The sequence below is a fragment of the Pelophylax lessonae genome (genome assembly GCF_965119305.1).
Source record: "Pelophylax lessonae genome assembly, chromosome: 9".
NCBI lineage: Eukaryota > Metazoa > Chordata > Amphibia > Anura > Ranidae > Pelophylax > Pelophylax lessonae.
Window position 1 is genome coordinate 156,091,394 of NC_138776.1, and position 19,806 is coordinate 156,111,199.

At 41.6% G+C, this 19,806-nt stretch overlaps 1 protein-coding gene across 1 annotated transcript in view; it reads left to right on the forward strand.

The window, feature by feature from the left end:
• SYNPO2L (synaptopodin 2 like) overlaps window positions 1-19,806 on the forward strand; it is a 177,844-nt gene that overhangs the window by 87,496 nt on the left and 70,542 nt on the right. The window contains exon 3 of the mRNA XM_082269177.1: window positions 13,796-14,487. Coding sequence (XP_082125303.1) covers window positions 13,796-14,487 — 692 coding nt within the window. The remainder of the gene's footprint in view (window positions 1-13,795; window positions 14,488-19,806) is intronic.

Below are 19,806 nucleotides of genomic sequence, written 5' to 3' on the forward strand. Positions count from 1 at the left end.
TGTTTGGCAAAAAGCGCTTCTTCTCTGCTGCAGAGAGCGCCACATTTATAAATGCATCTTGTGTGGAAAGCCATGCAGCCTTAGAGGCCTCAGATGGATCAGAGAGATACTCCTGTTCCTTTCTCCCCACCAACTGCTCCTCCTGGCATTTGCTAGAATTTTTGATTGCCATAATTTCTGCAAAGAAAATACCTCGGGGAAAGCACTTAAAAGCATCCCAGCGCACTTGAAAATTTTGATAGGGGTGCTATCTACAAAATATTGAGTAATATGGGCTGCAACTTTAGAATGTAATGGGATTAAACGCAGCCAAAACGCATTTATTTTCCAGGGGGTCTATTAAGAGAAGTGCTGGGCCTGGAATTCACGTGCAAGACTAAAGAGGAGTGATCCGAAATTCCCCTGGGGCATAATGAACAGCCTGGACAAAAGTATTGGACACTGCTGTTCCCAAACATAAATCAATTCTAGATTAAGTGGTTTAGAAAAAACTGAAAATTCAGTGCGCATAGAGTGTCTCGCCCTCCAGAGATCTATCCAGGTTCAGAGTACCTTACAACCAAAAAAGTGAGTCAATATATTTATAAAATCATGAAAAGTCCAAAACATTCCAAATCATAAAAAGTTCAAAATAGTTTGTTCACTAGGACAAGCTCTTCCAAAGAGCAGAAGGCAGGCTCAGTATGTATTAAGCAGAATAGAAAAGGGAATATTGATGTGCGTTGTGCCACCTACAGGCATGCATGTTCTTTCATCAGGCATGGCACATGCTCTGAAACACAATGTTACTGTTCCAAGGGCGTCATACTGCAGACGCTGCAGGTCATGCTGGTTCCCAGTAACATTCCAGTCGGCTTCCAAAGCCTGGAGGGAACCACTAGGCAGTAATTGTCCCACTCACAATGGTCCACAGATAGATGCGCAATCATGATAAAGGAAATAGAGGCTCCATAGTGTAAAACCAGATCCGCCTGTCCTTCTGGGTTACGTGGGTGATGTCAGCACGCCATGACTCAACGCGTTTCGTCGCAACTGACATCTTCCTGGGGTACAGCATTCGAACTTGGGAGCGTAACTGGTCCTGTGTTGCTGGAAGTGAAGGGTCAACAGATTTCCTGTCCTGCCAACTATCCCGAATGGGACAATGCACTATGGTGGGCAATGCATCCTCACTGACCAATAGGGATGTGCAAAGGACAGGAGCTGCCAGAAGAGCTTCAATGCTATTATAAAGCACTTTTCAGCACAGATTCGGTCATAATGGCAGGATTTAGAATGGCCCTACACCTGTAGTACCTCTAGGTACTTACACTTTATAGTTTGTAGTCAGTAGGAGTTTGTCATTGGTTAACAAGCTTGTCACTTGGCTACAAAGCAAGAAGAAAACAGTGTGACATGTTGACCTTGTATTTACTGTAGGAGCCACTGGTTTACTTTTCAGAAGTATTCTTCATATGTTCTAAGAAGCACTTTCTTTTTTAGCAGGATGCACAGTGGTTCATTCAGAATTTCAAAGACGAATTATCACCTTTGTTCTTTCAGAAGGAAGGGAATTAAGCTGGCCATAAAATGTTTGCATTCTGTATGGTTCCCGAATCTCGATGAACTGGCTAAAATTCACTTAGTGGTTGGCCTTGTTGGATCCCTTCCACTTGATGATTTTTGAAAAATTTAATAAGCGGATGGAAAATTGTTGGCTGCACAGTGGTTTCATCCAGTCCTGGTCCCGGCTGTCAGAGTACAATATTTGCAGCAGGAGATTCATCCATCTGTGCTGTATATGATGATTTGTATTCATGAGAACAAGGGTGTCAAAATAACGTCTTTCCTAAAAGGATAGAGAAAACATCTGAACTGCCGGAGGCTGTACTGGAATGTTTCTTTTGAACCTCATAAAGAACCTGATAAATTGCTAACTAGATAATAAAATGGTAAAGCTCATATACATGTAGTAGAGAAACTAGTTTCTATAATAAACTTCAAAGCACAAGAACACAGCGCACCTGCATAGTGTAGCAAATCATCTTTAAATAAGCCTCTCCCTGTGCTTGTATGGGTTTCCTCTAGCCACTTCAGTTTCCTCCTACACTCCAAAGAAATGTTACTAGGTTAATTTGCTCCTGTCTAAATTGGCCCTAGTATGTATACAGACCTTAGACCGTATGTTGCTTGAGGGCAAGGACTGGTATGGATGTACTTTATCAAAAGTGCTGCAGAAAAGTGCTAAATAAATACCTCATAATAAATATTGGAGGGGATGAGTGGTAACCAGGAACCACTGCTAAATCAAGCACTACACCCTGGGTATGCCACTGTTTTGGAGGTAGACAATGTACAGTATTTTTATAAATTAAAGTTTTCAGTATATATATATATATGTCATGCCCATGACCAACTATGTGCCCAAAGCATTTGTAATGCTTTCTTATTACTATGGCAGTTGTAGCAGATTCCCCTGTGAAGAGTCAACTAAGGAATCGGATGTGGTGGAGCACTGGCCATAATATGTAAGAATGCACGACATACTTGCATATTATTGCAACTTTAAAGTGATATTAAACCTGAAACCAAAAATGTCATATATTGCAATCATTAGATGTGGTGGCTGCATTTGTTTTCTTTTCTTAGGTTATTACCCTCTGGTGGTTCCCAAATCCCCTGAAGAAGCCATTATCTGCAAAACATGTCAGGATAAAAAAATACACCACAACTATTCATGTAATATGCAACTGTGACTACTTATTTGACATGTATGAACATATCTTCTCTCAACCAATGGGGTTTGTTTTTTTACAATGGATCAAATATAAATATATCATTTTTATCTGCTCTGTTTCCCATCTATAACCTTGACTGTATTTTTCTGTCACTGTTATAATCCCATCATCTATCCATGTTTTTGTATATGTAATCAGCGTATGGTCTTATTAAGAAACACCAATTCCCAGTGAATTCCTAATGGGTTGTTGTGATATAATGCCAAGATAGTGCCACAAAGACTCCTCACTATACTCCCAAGTGTGCAGCATGTGTCTTCCACAAGCCACACTATAAGCTTACCAAAAGGGATGTGACCCTCAATAGAGAAGTCAAGCAGCGCTTGTTATGGTTTCCATTCATAGGCCAGCTCTCATCTTCCACATCGTCATAGCATGTAAAAGCATAAGAAGGAAAAACTTCCAAAACTGTAAAGCCAAATAAAATATAGATAAAATAAGATAAGTTAAAAACACTCACATAGATCCTCTATATATAGCGTTTCAAACAAACGACAACTCCCAGAACCCTCTATGGTAAAGCACACATACGCAGTGACTTCATGGCTTCTGACTCTACCCAACACGTTTTGTCAAAAATTACGTCATCAGGGGCACATGAAGTCCACAGGAATGAATGGTACTTACCAATTAATAATTCCTCCACAACACACATGATAAGTTGCATTGTTTATACCAAACTGTAAACTAGCATCCTTACATAGGCCATACAAAAGTGGGTGGAGGATCATTTTAAAATAGAGAGTGGTTGACATAAGAGACAAGATTCAATTAGTACAGGATTCAAAACATAACTCTTTCAAAATACCCTCCAACCTACTCTATGTAGTTCCATGCAACATAGTTTTCACAAAAGTTACAGGCACACATTAAAAATAAAAAAATAACAAGATAACAAGTATATGATATGGCATTTTCCACATTTGTTTGGCAACAATAATTAAGCAGTGCAATTTGCAAAGCAGAAAATACACTTAACCCAGAAAGATAATTAATACAAGCAATATAATACCTTATTAGGCACCTGATTACACATGTGCTGCATATTTCCCCAAACGTGGAAAATGTATGGCCGGGTACAGACATTCACTTGTGTTGGTGGCTGTACTAGGCACCTGTAGTTCCCCTGGCATTTTTTTTGCTAGAAGACTTATCAGCATTTCAATGTGCATAGGCATGAAGCCTTAGGCGATATACAAAAAAAAAAATCAGTCCTCAGAGGCCCCCATTGTCCCTGTTTCCACTGCCCAAGTTTTGGCATCCCTGTGGCAGTATTTACTTAAAACTTTTTTCTGGGGTTCCTGTGTTCCAGTGTGCAGGCACAACAACTTGCTTCATAGAAATATAAATAGAAATACCAAGCAATTGGACATATACAGTGTATGAAATGAACACAACATGTCCGTGTCTAAATTATAGAAGTGGTGCTATCTGAATGGTAAGAGTTCACTGTGCTGGTTAGGTTTTCCCAAGTTTTTCTAAGAAGTAAAAAAGGGAAACTGAATCTAAGTCAGGGGTGCCTTAGGGTTCCTGGTATACTCTCAGCATAGGAAGAGAAGGGAAGTGCTTTTGTTGAGGTAGGAGACACTTTCTCACATTATCACACCATGTGGGAGCCAAGTCGGGGGTTCCAAGTGATATGGACTTTGCTGCTGAAATAGACTTCTAGAAGAAAAGACTTTCTCACCCAATTCAGGTATGACTACTGTGAGGGATTAGCTCGGTGGCGGGTGTGGATGACCCCTTGGGGGGTCCGTTTTCCCAGAGAGGTAGCCGACAAGTGCTTGCAAACAAACAGTGTGGTTTATTAAAATGGTATTTTCTTCACCAGGCTGTATGCAGCAAAACATCCAAAATAAAATAAAACAGAAAATAAATCCTTGCCTCTGTGGGCGGCTACCTTCTCACAACTGGAACCTGCCTAAGTGTCTGTCTCCAACCTACCGTCGGGCAGACTTCCTTGTCCTACAGCGGACACTCAATAGTCCTTTTATAATAGCTTCACAGGGCAACACAGTCCTTTGTTTCTTTCACATCAACAGTTCGTCTTCTCACCTTTGAGACGTATTCACCCTTGGTTACCGTCCCGGGCACACATCACTCCGGGGGGTCTTCTCCCAGGCCCACACATCCTGTCGGGAGGCACACGCTGACTGTCCTCCTGCTCCCAGCCCACATGGCTTCAGGACACAGCTTCTGGAGGCAGCAAACAATAGGAATTTCTCTGAACAAATTATAGAGCCTTAACTCCCTCATTCTGAACAGGTGAAGGCCTTTCAACTTCCTGCTGGCTAGCTCTGTAGCCAACACCCTAAATTAATTAATGGACTTTCTAAATCAGGTAGAAATGCATCTCCTTCCTGTGACTACATTCCCAGATTTAGCTGACTTCCTGTTACATACCCCCCCCTCTTGTTTCAACCCTAGGGTTGGGACACAGATTTCCAGGCACGCATGTGTCAAGCACTGCTGACTCACTGATAAGCCTCCTATTATCCTCAAGCTTCCGGATGAAACTGTTTTGTCATCTTCATTGACGGATTTCTCATAAATGCCACACAGTTTGTCTCTCATCTCATATACACATTCTTCAACTGCATTTTTGGCATCATTTCGCTCCTTCTCGTTTCTGTCATCTTCATTGACAGCTTTCTCATAAATGTCAGACAGCTTGTCCCTCATAACCGTCTGTCCAATCCACCATGGAGGACCGTGATCCATAGGCAACTCAATTGGGCTAGTCTTAATGTCTTCAACATTCTTAAGACGCCTCTCTCTGCAATCCATAAATGTTTTCCACAAAACTTTGAGAACCTTTGCTTCACTAAGCTTTGTTCCAAGTAGGGACTCTTGACATCCCTCTGTGACTTGAGTTGCCTCTCCATACAGCTGTACACAATCATTGACTTTTTGTTGTAAAAGGGAATGATCTTCCTTCTTGAGCTTTGCTTGCTCTAAGATGCTGTGCAGAGGATTTTCCAATTGAGACAACAGGCTGTCACACATTTCTTCAAAGTGACCCCTGTTCCTTTTCCCAGAGATATCAATATCATTCAAACATTTCATATTCATAGGCAGATCTGAAGCATTTGCACTCATCAACTTCTTAAACTTTTCGCCCTCCTGAGCGAGTCGCAGTAAAGGCCTACTACTTGATTTGATATTCAGTTTATATTTCTTGCCAAACTCTTCACAGAAGTAGCCAACCAGAACATCATCAACTTTCCTTCCACCAACATAGGGGTCAAAGGCAACAACACAGTTGAACCCAGCGATCTGGGTGGTATCCATTATAGACCTCCTCTCTGCATCAGTGAAGAAGCATGGAACTGCAACACATTCTTTTACAGGTTTCTTCAATGCACTTTCTGCTGAACTATTTGACCGCTCAAGGTCACCTAGTTCTTTTTCTCTATCTGAATTCCACATGGAATGCATCTCAAGATCACGATCAAACTTCTGCCACCCGTCTTTCACCAGTTCCATTTTGGAAACACTCCCTGAAAGGCACTTATTCATTTGCTTCACGTTTTCACCAACAGCCTTAGTTTTCTCCACTAGGTTTTCAGCCTGAACTGAGAAATCACCACATTTCTTACTCAGCTCCTTTGTTTGCTGAAGCTCTAACGATACATTTTCCAATGCTTGAAGTTTTTGAAGGAACGGTTTATTCCAAAGGGGTGATTCAAGCCACATGTCGTCACATTTCTGAGGCTCACTCAGGACAGACCCCAAAACACTGATCCTTTTAAAAACTGCATCAGGCACACTATCCCCTCTTTGGGACAGATCCTCTGTTGCCTGGAATTCCTCTTCCAGTTCCTGCAACGGAATCTTCATCTCTTCTAGTTGCTGTTCTAAGGCTCGCTTAGACTTTTCTAGCTCCTGAACGCTTTTCACAACATCATCCTTGGAGCTGACCAATTCTTCCATTTCTGTACGCAGCTGTTTAACACTTTCTAGTTCAGCCTTACACTCTAGAGCTTCCTCCAAAGAGCGAGCCAAGAACAGGGCTTTGCTCTCGTTATCACGCACCTCCGTTTCTGCACGTGCGCGTTCTTCTGCATATTTTGCAGACACATTCTTCTCTTCACCAAGCATCTGATCAAACTTCTTTTTCACATCTTCAACACACTGTAATGAACCAACGCTTTCTTCCATGCGTTTTTTCATAACCGCTATCTGCGCTTGCAATGTTGCGACTTGCTCTGATAGGTTTTTCTTTGCTTCCGCCTCCTCTTTTAATTGTTCCAGGAAGCCATTTTTCTCATCTTCCATTTGTTTGAGCTTTGTGCTAAAACTCAGCCTTTGACACCTCTCTTCCTGTAAGAGTTCCTGCGTGTCTTGCAGCTGCGATTCCAAGATAGAAAAATCTTCCGCAATTTCTCTAGATTTTCTGTCTGCTTGAGAAAGCTGATTTGTAACATTGTCCAACTCAACCTGCAGTCGGTTTGCCTTCTCTGACAGCTTAGCACACAATCGGTCACCTTCTGACACCTTGACTTGCGATTCCAGAAGCTGTGCCTCTACTTTTTCCCTCTTATGTTCACAATCTTCTTTTCCCTGCATAAGAGCCTTCACCTCATTGGCTAGCATCTGGGAATAAGAATGTAATTCTGCCACACAGGCTTCTTTCTCCTTTAACTGCTGCTGGACACGTTGGGCTTCCCCTTTCCAACTTTCACAGTCCGCACGCCATTCATCTACCACATTGCTTAAAGTAGTGAGCTCATACACAGTACTCAGTAATTTAGCCTCTCTTTCACTTTTCTCTTTGTCGCTGAGAGACAATGTCGCTTCCAGAGCAACATTCTGTTCCTGCGACTCCTGCAGGTCTATTTTTGTAGCTCCCAAAGACTGAAGACTTTTTTCCAGCTGATTACGCAACTCCAACATATCAGCCATACTTTGCTTCTGCAAAGTCTGAATTTCACTTTCCTTTTCCATGAGGATGGTATCTTTCTCCATTATAGTCTCTCTGCGTTTTTGCAACTCGACCAAAAGAAGAGCAGTGGATTCTTCCCACTGTAACACATGAGACTTGAGTAGTTCATTCGTTTCCTGCAAGTTTCTATGCTCCATTTTAAGCAATTCCAAGGCTTGTTCCTTTTCTTCCATTTTCCGTTGCAAGGCATCCAACTCAGCCCTGCACACATACTCGGTTTCCTCCAAACCGATGGCCTCCATTGGCTGCTGGCGTCTCTGTTTCCAGCCTGCCATGCTCTCTTGATGAGCCTTTTGTTGAGCTGCAAAGCTCCTCTGAAAATCCGCATTTGCCTGCTGTTGAGCTGCATTTGCCTGCTGTTGAGCTGTATTTGATATAATCAGTTGTTTCAACATCTCCTCCATTTTGAGCTTACTTTTCATCTGAGCACACTGCGTCTCCATAGCAGTTTCATCAGTGTTGCTAGGGACAACAACCTTCCTCTTTAGTAGACTCTCTTTAGGCATGGATGGGGCTGGTTCAGACGGTAACATCCCCTCCATCCATAGAATCCGGTCTCTCATTTCATCTATCTTTGCATTTTTCAGGCGTTTGGATCGCCCCATCTTCAATAACTCCACAAACAAATTTTTCACAGTCCAGCAAACAATTTTCAGACCACTGTCTCTTTAACACATGTAGTTTTTCTCTCTCTTGCAAGATCTCTTTTCCTGCGCACACAGTTTGTGCAGTCACTTGCACCAGACACAACAAAGTTCATCAAAAAATTTTGAGACCGCTGTCTCTTTAAAACACTTTTTTTTTTTTCTGTCAGGATCTTCTCTCCTGCACACATAGATTGTGCAATCTCATGCACCAGACAAAGTTCATCAAACATTTGCACTTCCTTGCAGGGATCTCTGCTTATGCCCACTGCATACCTCCACCATATGTGAGGGATTAGCTCGGTGGCGGGTGTGGATGACCCCTTGGGGGGTCCGTTTTCCCAGAGAGGTAGCCGACAAGTGCTTGCAAACAAACAGTGTGGTTTATTAAAATGGTATTTTCTTCACCAGGCTGTATGCAGCAAAACATCCAAAATAAAATAAAACAGAAAATAAATCCTTGCCTCTGTGGGCGGCTACCTTCTCACAACTGGAACCTGCCTAAGTGTCTGTCTCCAACCTACCGTCGGGCAGACTTCCTTGTCCTACAGCGGACACTCAATAGTCCTTTTATAATAGCTTCACAGGGCAACACAGTCCTTTGTTTCTTTCACATCAACAGTTCGTCTTCTCACCTTTGAGACGTATTCACCCTTGGTTACCGTCCCGGGCACACATCACTCCGGGGGGTCTTCTCCCAGGCCCACACATCCTGTCGGGAGGCACACGCTGACTGTCCTCCTGCTCCCAGCCCACATGGCTTCAGGACACAGCTTCTGGAGGCAGCAAACAATAGGAATTTCTCTGAACAAATTATAGAGCCTTAACTCCCTCATTCTGAACAGGTGAAGGCCTTTCAACTTCCTGCTGGCTAGCTCTGTAGCCAACACCCTAAATTAATTAATGGACTTTCTAAATCAGGTAGAAATGCATCTCCTTCCTGTGACTACATTCCCAGATTTAGCTGACTTCCTGTTACACTACCTTATGGGGAAAAAGGGAGCACAAGGGGCACAACAAAAGGACACTTAGGGGAATTTGTACAATCCATTTGGGAAGCAGGTGATATGGCAGGGGTGACGGAGGCTCTGGTACGAAGGAGCTTGGTGCTTAGCCTCTTTCCTTAGCGACCGGATCCCCACATATTGTGACTGACCTTGTGGCATGGGACATTGGAGTCATGAATAAGAAAAAGCATGGGAAATGTACAAGTGAGCTTCCCAGTATCTAAGAGAAACATACACTAGGAGTGAGGTGACAGGGTGCTAAGTTGGTGGAGTCCAGTATAAGCTCTGCAGTACCGGCTCAAAAATGCTGCACAACTTAGGTGAGAGAGGGGTTTTAAAGCATACAAAAGAACTGTGTTTGTAGGAACAATGTAAAGTGTTACAGAAGTTGGAAATGGATTACAAAACGTTAACAGTGTGTTTTTTTGCGTAGGGGCCTCACTTTTAAGTTGGAGTGCTGCCTTAACTCTGCATCATTGGGAAAGGCAGCCTCGGCCCTCCTCTGAGGGCACTAGCGAGAGCTCGCTCCGGGTCCTGCACTTTGGATGCACTAAGCTCCACCCACATGTGCGTGTACAGTTACACTTATCCGCTTCTACATACAGTTATCCGCTTCTACATACAGTACATCTATGGCATGTTTCCCCAAACGGGGAACAAGTATGGCTGCGTAAAGCCATTCATGTGAGGCTCCCTGGGTGCAGAAAAGCACCAGGGATTTTTTGCTAGAAGGCTTTTCAGCATGTAAACATCCGTGTGCATGAGGCCTAAGTGGAACACATACAGATTTTTTGTATTAAGCTATACTTTAACAACATGACCAAGACCTAGTTATTAAAAAACAATTTGTTCTAGAATACTACTCTTCTCAGATGTGGGTACCAAACATTTTGAGAGATTTAAAATGTATTGCTGCCCTAAGTATTACTTTACTAAATAGATTTATACACTAAAACAGTTTTTACACATAGTTTCACAGCTGCTATCTAATGATTACTAAAGAGTTGTGATATCATAGCGAGAACAATAAAGAGCTTACACCAGCCTCTGTGCACTGTTGGATAAGATGGAAAAGAGCCTTCTTTGTGTTATATTGAGTTCTAAACTACAGTTTTGGTACCAACATGCTGCCAGTACACAGGGCCGGATTAAGAGCATCATGGGCTTGGTGCTGAGGATTTTGAAGGGCCTTAAGGGCCGTGCCTTGGCATGCACCCAGAGGAGGAAGGGTGCAGCCATGCATGCCTAATTCCACATGGGATGCTGTCTCTGAAGCCCATAAACACATCCATGCATCGGCAACTGTCCCTCCTTGTCCGGCCTTCGTGCTGTGTGGGGAGGTTCTGAGGGAGCTGCCTGGGGAAGCGAGCATAGAAGCCAGACTTCTGTGTTTACAAGTGACAGAAGAGCGGTAACAGTGAATATGGCCAACCCGGGGCCTATATTAAGGTGGGGGCCTGGAGCTGCAGCTCCAATAGCCCCTACGTTAATCTGGCCCTGCCAGTACAGTTAGACAAGAGATGTTTTGTCTGTTGTTGGGATTTTAATGAATTTTCATCTACAATTGTTATTGTGTATTGTGTGACTAACACGAGACCAGTTATGTGTTCTAGATTCATTCAGGTTATGGTATGTACATAACTTTCAGCTCGCAAGGTGAGCCGAACTCTGTATTATATTCAGATACACGGCTGAAGTCAAATTTTGCTCAGTTTAAGTTCTTTTTTCAATATTTTGTACTTAATGATTTGTTGCAATTGTGATATTATGGCCTGTGTGTGCCGTGTGTTTGGCATACAGTATTTATCACCATAATTTAGGAAAAAAAAAAAAAGATAAGATGGAAAAGAATAGTAAGGGTCACTTTAATTGAATGTGAGGTTTATCAGATAAACATGAAAATTAGTTTTGAGTGTACTGAAGTGGAAAGATGGTAAAATACAGAGAGAGGTGCATTAATAGCACATTGTCCTTTCTTCAAAAAGGATTTTTTTTTTTTTTTTACATTAAATTAACAGTAAAGAGCTAACTTTTCAGGATCACTTGGGATCCCATTATCAAACGAGCATGATCTCACAATACCATGACACTGAGATGCCATTTCATTGGGAAATGTGTATTTTTCATTTTAATTAAATTGCAATTTTATTTTTAAATAGCTAAATGTAAAATACTGTAAATTCATATTTTATATTTACCACTTGTAGCCTACAAGTGGTATGCTCCAAGTAACAGCTGCTACTTTATGCAGGTTGATTCACAGCTGTGCTGTAAGTTAACCCTGAAAAAAAAAGGGAGATCAGAATGCACAGACTGCTTAGTGAGTCATATAGAAGGGACACAACCCCTTGTCTAACCTCACTTTAAAATGAACAATACCTACCTCCAGAGCCCTTGTGTAGAATAGATAGTTGTTACTGTCAAGCACTGCCTTTTGAATTTAAGCGTAGATCTACTCAAACGCTTGCACTTGAATTGCCCCTGCAATGCACAAAAATAAATTGCCCCTGCTGCAGCAAAAGAAACACAAGGCAAGTCAAAGCAGTCTCTGTCATCCAAACTACATTGCACACTATTGTGCATTTCAAATGCATATCAAGCAAAGTAAAATAATACCTAGTGACATAATCCCTTTGCTTTGAAGTCTATTTGCCTAAAAAATGTATCCATTCACAGATGCATTTCTCTGACTACCATGTGGGTGATAATATTTTTATATGGATGGATGGTTGGAAAAAGACGAGAGCAGTTAAAGTGTTTATTACCCTAACATGCCATATTCCTGATATATGCCTGCTGTACCATGTACTTGTATGAAAAATTATCCTGTTCTCTTTGTATTGCTTACTTTGGGTGAGATCCCTGGTGTTCCTGCCAGTCCCTCTGCTTTCCTATTAAAAACTGACCACACTAAGCAGGAGAACACACCGTAGTCAGTTCTCTAGCTATGCTGGGGACTCAGCCTGCTCTCCTCCAATGATCAGACGTGTCGTGACACCATGCCCCCTCCCCGCACAACCTGTCACTGAAATGCTCAGTGTACTGCTGCTTCTCCTCCCCCAGCTCTTATGCAGCTGAGAACAGAGGGAATGTGATCACACAGGGTATAATAAAAGGGTATATATATTGGGTTTTTTTTGTTTTGTTTTTTATACCTATACAAAAATGTTTTGCCTTTAATTTCTATCTTAAATTGAATGGCTTGTTTTACAAGGTGATCGTTTACATTCACTTTAAGGCACAGCACTTGTCCAGGGCTGAACATGGCAAGAGGAGAATCTGCTTTTCAAATCCATAAAAGGGGATAAAAGTGCATTTTTTAAATACTGCACATATAAAAGAGAATAATTCATGATAGGGTATAACAAGCCTCCCAGCATTTTGTGTTTAGCTGATGTATTTTTAAATGTTACAGCCATTTTGCACACAAAAAAAATTCTAATATAATAAATTGCCAAATATTCTTTGATACTGCTGTTGTTGCCCCAGCAGGGGGCGGACTTCTTCCATAGAAGCCAGCATCCTGCTATCTCCTTATCCCTGGACCTTTCAGGAGAATGCTAGGATGCAAAGTGCAACGTATGTTTAACAGCTATGTTTACCAGTCTGTGTCAGAAGGACACAAGATATGATCCCGAATCATTAAAGCTAGGAAGGAGCATAAAAAATAAATATGTGAAAAATGTTGGGAAAGTGGGAGTACCAAAAATGTTCTGTTGCTAAATATATGTTTTTGGATAAACAGTCATGTGTTTGTGATAAAAAGTTAAGGAGGGAAAGATAATATACATATTAAATTAAAGTCATGATGTTTTAGTCCCATTAGTTTAATCAGAAGTGCCACATGAGTTACATCAAATCACAGTTTGGCCAGACTAGTGCAATCCAACAGGGATCATGTGCTTCAGAAGGGAAGAAAAAGAAAAGCAGACAAGCAGGTTTCAGCTATCACTTTTCCTGGATTGGAAATAGTAAAGAACGTTAAAAAACTGCTACAAACAACAACATTTGCTGCAGGCCAGTTTGAAGGAAAGTAAGTGTCCTCCTGTAGAAAAATCAGGTTAAGTAGCAGAATGTTCATGTTAGATATTAGAAATATTGCCATTTTATTTTTTTCTTATTAGTAATTGATTAGGTCATTGCTAAATGAAAATTCTGAAGATTAAATAGTTGGTTATTATCTGAGTGGCCTATAGTCTTCAGTACAAGCCTGTCCCTCTAGAGCCCAGTGTTGGAACATAGTGTTCCCCAGGGAGGAGACGTATTGAGAGGATAAGTATATAGCCTGGACAGCCTGTGTGTCTCTTGTACTCTTTATCCATCTCATAGCACTGGCGCTGGAGCGTTTTCCTCTTCTGTGCACTCCTCCCAACTTAGAACTGACTACATGTAATGTGACCCTTTTTTTTTCATCCCATACAGGGCAGCAGCTGGAGCCCAGACACCTCGGTCCCACAGAGTGTATCCATCCCCTAGCAGCCCAAACTCCATCAGAAGCCCAGAACCCCCCAGTTCCTGGGGTACAACCCCATCCACCTCCACCACAACTGGCCAACCAAGACTGCTGCACCTGGAGAGCATTACCTCTCCTCCAGATAGTGAAGCCTACTACGGGGAAACTGACAGTGACGCTGACATCAAGGCATCTCCAGGACATCTCCAGAGTGCACAACAGCATCATAACCAGCAGCAAGCACCTCAAGAGAAGCACCGCAGGGCACGGAAGAAGAGTCCAAGATCACCGCCTGGGAGCAGCAGCAAGGCAGAGAACGAGCAGCAATCACTATCTGAAATGAGTGGCTATGAAAGTGGTCCTGGAGGTGCAGCTGAAGATGTCTTGCAGCCAACAAGTGGAGTGGCCAAAAGAGAAATAAAATATGAGCCTGATGATAGCAGAGCTGAAACCCCCTTCTCAGATGTGGAAGGCTTCCTGCCAGCTGAAGAGCCTGAACCAATATCCAATGTCACTGCAGGCTCACCTGAATCTTTACTTCTGCCTCATGCCACCAAGAACATCAGAGCTGAGAGGCATCTTATTCCTATGATAGGACCGGTGGATCACCCGGTAGATGAGGATCTGACCACAACCTACTCAGATAAAGCCAGAGAAGCAAGTAAGTAAGAACTCTCCTCTGTCTCCAGAAATATACCCTACTAGTCTCAGTCCTTGTAATTCCAAACATTGAATTATTTTCCCTTAGATGTGCTATCAGTAATTTGACAGTTGTCAGTAATATTAAAATACCAGATACCCAGATGAGATATTAAAGTTCCGTCTCCACATGCCTGAACTTTCTTTGGTAGTGGATTAAATGTCATCAACTTTCAATAGTTGATCTGCTTCTGCGGCTCTAGTTTTTCTACTTAACTGAGGCCAGATAGGATTTCAGCAGTCTGAGCACAAATGAAAGAATCCTGCCAGTAGAAAACTGATCCTTTAATCGCTGTTTACGATTATCTTCCGTAATATCCTATTCATGTAGTGTTGATAGTTAACTTGCAAAACATGTCATATTTTATGACTTCATCAGTACTAGTCAATGTCCATTTGCTGTATATTGGTTTGTTAACACGCATGTATAATGATGATGATCAATCTGTACAGAGATTTAAAGAGCTATGACCTGCAGTTCTACTATTACACAGGGATCTCCAATATATGAAACAGGTTGGGGGCCTTTACTTCCTATATGGAGAAAAGGAAAGGAACCTTCACAGAACCACATTCATTCAGACATGGAGAAGATTGTAGCAGGTCATGGAGGAAGATCTCTCCACACATCATTTTAGGCAAGATATGTGGCCATTTATGGTAACCCGTAACCAGGCCATGCATCTTTTAATTGGGCTGCTCAACCGCATATGTGCAAATTTTATTTACCTGGATGCTGAGAACAAATGACTGCTGAATTCTACATAAAGCTGGCCAATTTTCTTGTTCAATTTCCTTTAGATTTACCCTTAATTATGTAATGCAAGGGCCTGCCTGATTGCATACAAGTTGAAAGTGTTTAAGTTTAGGTTTAACCTCATATTATATGATTGCGGTAAATTTAAAGGAAAATTGTACAAGACAAATTGTATAATGCATGACCAGCTTAAGTCCTGAGAGAACAATAGAAACAGTCACATAATGAAGGGCCAGGGTTTCTTTCTATACACGGGCCAATTATTAAAGAGGTTGTAAACCTTTTTAGAACGAGCCCCCGCCTTGCCGCCCATTTACCTGTATGACGGACTGGACATCTGATTGGCCGGAGCTGCGGTGACGCATGCGCGCGGGAGCCGACGGTCACGGCACGGGGCTCTGAAGGAACGGCACCAGCGGCCGTTCCTTCAGAGCGCATGCGTGAGTGATGTCACTGGCTGCATGTAAGGTAAATAACTCCTAAACAGTACATAGGAGATATTTACAGTACCTATAGGTAAGCCTTATCATAGGCTTACCTATAGGTAAAAGTTGCAGAGGAGGGTTTACTTCCTCTTTAAATTGGTAGATCTGGCCATTATAATAATGATAAATGCACACAAACCCTTTCTACGGGAAAAGAGTAAACCCTCACATATACCCAGTGAACTGAGTGACCTCAGGTGATACACAGAAACTAAACAAATCCTCCTACATAAGTTGTACCTATTTATCTAGAGCCTTCTCTTCTCTACATCCATTTAAAGTGCTGAATTTAAACAGGATCCTCCAGCTCTGAAAAGAAGGAGGCGGGGAGTTGAACGTACATCAGGGAGGTGAGCTCTGGATGCTGATTGGAAGGAAGGGACACACCCCCTTCACAAAGCACACAGGAACAGAGCCGAGGCTGTCAATCAGCTGGAGATCCCTCCCCTCTCAACCTTTTTCTGATGGTGTTAGGAAAGTGACTCATGGTTATAGCAGAGGAATGAGGCTGCAGACAGAAATTACACTTAGTGCTCTGTATAGAGACAAGTACACACTATGGGGGATATGCTTTGTTTATATTTCATTTGAGGTTTACAGTCACTTTAAAGGGTGTAAATATTTTCAAGTATACTCCCAATCTCTTCTGATGCCTGAACTCCATTACCCTGTTGTTGGTGATGCTCTGTTGCTGTTGCACATGTTAAGTTATGGATCCAAAATCTCATGGCACCCAAGTCAAATGGAATATTGACTTGGCATTTGCAGATTTTATCCACTTTTCTGTGATTTCCCAGATAAATAGGCAAAGTTATTCTGTGAATCAGTTTACAAGCTTCTTGAAAGCTTATCTTGCATGCAATAATTTGTGTATGTACACATCAAGAAATGTTATATCTTTTAAGGGTCTGAGCTTTTTTAAAGGTTAACTGCAGTATCATGAAAGCCCCCACAAAAATGCATTCCCTACCCTACCCTCACCTCCAATATTCCATACCTCATCTTTGGCAATGATCTGCATTTAGCTGCTTGGCCTGCCACAAATGCCATATCTGTTTCCTCCTTCCTTTTTTTAAATCAGGGCAGATATCGATATTAGTTTTCCTTTGTAGACTGTTTCCCTTTGTTTTCACCCAGTGATCTGGTCAGTAACACGCTTCCTGCCTGACTTCCTCTGAGGAAAAACAACAGGAGACACATTTGGACAGCAACATTGTTAATCTGGGGGGGGGGGGGGTGTAAAATGCACTAGCAGATTTAGATACACTAACAAATGAAAGCAATAACTCCAGCTAACACTTTTTGAGCAGTTGCAGCAACAAATACAAGCTGATCATTGTAAACACCCTGTCAGTGGCAATGGTTTGCCTCACCCCTCTGATAGCTGCTACATCTGCAGAACAGCTTGTTCTGTTGAAAATAAAAAGACTTACTGGCTGGATCACAAGGTGAAGACAACTTAAAAAATAAAAAACAGATGCAGCCATCACGTCTAAGACTTGGTAAGTTGCAATATAATAAATGTTTGCTTTTGGATATAATGCAAATCAAACGGCACTAAGATACAGGTAAACTTGGCAGCACAAATGAGATGTTTGCTCATTTTTCATTTGTTGCTTTTATTACCTCCTTTTCTAAACCAAGTGAGGAACACCCCAGTTTTGAATGATTTCTGTAACTTCATGCCTATTCCTTAAAGGCTGTTGTGCTTAGGGTGGGCAGGAGGGACAGTTGCCCTGGGCGCAATGGTTTATTGCAGGGATGGGGGGGGGGCGTCTTGATCCTAACCCTAAGGGAAGGGGGGGGGGCGCAGTTTGGCATCCTTGCCCTGGGCGCTGGATGACCTTGTCCCGGCACTGGTCTTACCTGTTAATACTGAATTCTAATTTCCATTTCTGTGTGTGCCAGTTAGAATCAGAGTATTTTCTGCACTTTTAGGTTTTTAATTTTTTTAAATGTTTCTGTCCTCATTAAAGGATCTCCCTGCATGTCCTGTCCCCAGACACACAATAGCAAATAAGTGTAAATCTTGTGAAACCAGTTGTTACTGGAACAGATCTCCATATTGGAACATCCTCACTACTCTTGTTCCACTGACACCTACAAGATTGTGGACTCACCTTTACTTTGTTTCCCAGTGACAATGGTTCCCAAGACAGTGGGGTTGGTTTACTTAAGGTAAATAGGCTGTTCAAATTTTGTATGCATTAATATAATACACCGCTTGCCGTGATTGGCTCACTGTGGTACATAGAGTATTACAGCACAGGGATGTTCTGTAAGTAGCCCAAGCTTACTGTATATACATCCAGCGTGCTAAATATTAATAATAGAGAAGTTCTGATTATAGCAGAAGCTAAAGTACATATTAGGGCACATCCAGCGGGCTAAAATATTTAATAGGGACGTTCTGTAACTAGCTGAAGCTACAGTACCTGGCGCTACAGTACCTGGCGCTACAGTACCTGGCGTATAAGACGACCCCCTGATTTTTGGGGTATCTTTTTTATTATAAAAAGTTGTCTTACACGCTGGATAATACGGTAATGCTTTGTTATTATTAAAAAAGAATATCTTTCCAATTACATCTTCTGCCAGCTATGATTTTCTGAAAATGAAAATTAATGATATATAAAAAAATTTAAAAAGTAAAAATTAGCTTCCTAGCAATACTGCAAGTTGAGGCCTATCTGTACACCATTTATGTATAGAACACCCCAAGAAATACCAATTCATGTTTCTGTGGTTTGCTTCCTGCACAGTGCACGAGACTGGGAGTCAGAATACAGGCATTCCATGCAAAAGGAGTTTCACTGTTGGGGAGACACTTCCAAGGCTACTCAAATAAATATTTCTTGATGCAGATTTTCTCTCCTATGGCCTGTAAGGCACAAAAAGTGTCAATCAAAAGTGATTGTCAAGGTACAATTTTTTAATAATAAAGATGTCATTTTTTTTACCTGCTCTGTGCAATGGTTTTGCACAAAGCTGTCCAGATCCTCCTCTTTTGGGATCCTTCACTAGCACTCCCAGCTCCTCTTCCCTTCGTAATGCCCCCATACGAAGCTATGAGATACTCGTGCGGGCTTGATCCCAAGCTGAGATGTGTGCATCTATTGACAGACACAGCCCATCTAGGCCCGTCCCGACCTCCTCCTCACTGGATTTGACAGTATGTTCATTCATCTATAGCCAGTCCAATATACTGTTTATAATATGACAGCATGTCCAGTCACCTATAGCCAGTCCAGCATACAGTATATAATTTGATGGTGTGTTCAGTCACCTATAGCCAGTCCAATATACAGTTTACAATATGATGGTATGTTCAGTCACCTATAGCCAGTCCTGTATACAGTATATAATATGATGGTATGTTCAGTCACCTATAGCCAGTCCAATATACAGTTTATAATATGACAGTATGTTCAGTCACCTATAGCCAGTCCAATATACAGTATATAATATGACAGTATGTTCAGTCACCTATAGCCAGTCCAGTATACAATATATAATTTGGCAGTATGTTCAGTCACCTATAGCCAGTCCAATATACAGTATATAATATGACAGTATGTTCAGTCACCTATAGCCAGTCCAATATACAGTATATAATATGACAGTGTGTTCAGTCACCTATAGCCAATCCAGTATACATTATTTAATTTGACAGTATGTTCAGTCACCTATAGCCAGTCCAATATACAGTATATAATATGACAGTATGTTCAGTCACCTATAGCCAGTCCAATATACAGTATATAATATGACAGTATGTTCAGTCACCTATAGCCAGTCCAATATACAGTATATAATAGGACAGTATATTCAGTCACCTATAGCCAGTCCAATATACAGTATATATTAGGACAGTATGTTCAGTCACCTATAGCCAATCCAGTATACAATATATAATTTGACAGTATATTCAGTCACCTATAGCCAGTCCAATATACAGTATATAATATGACAGTATGTTCAGTCACCTATAGCCAGTCCAGTATACAATATATAATTTAACAGTATGTTCAGTCACCTA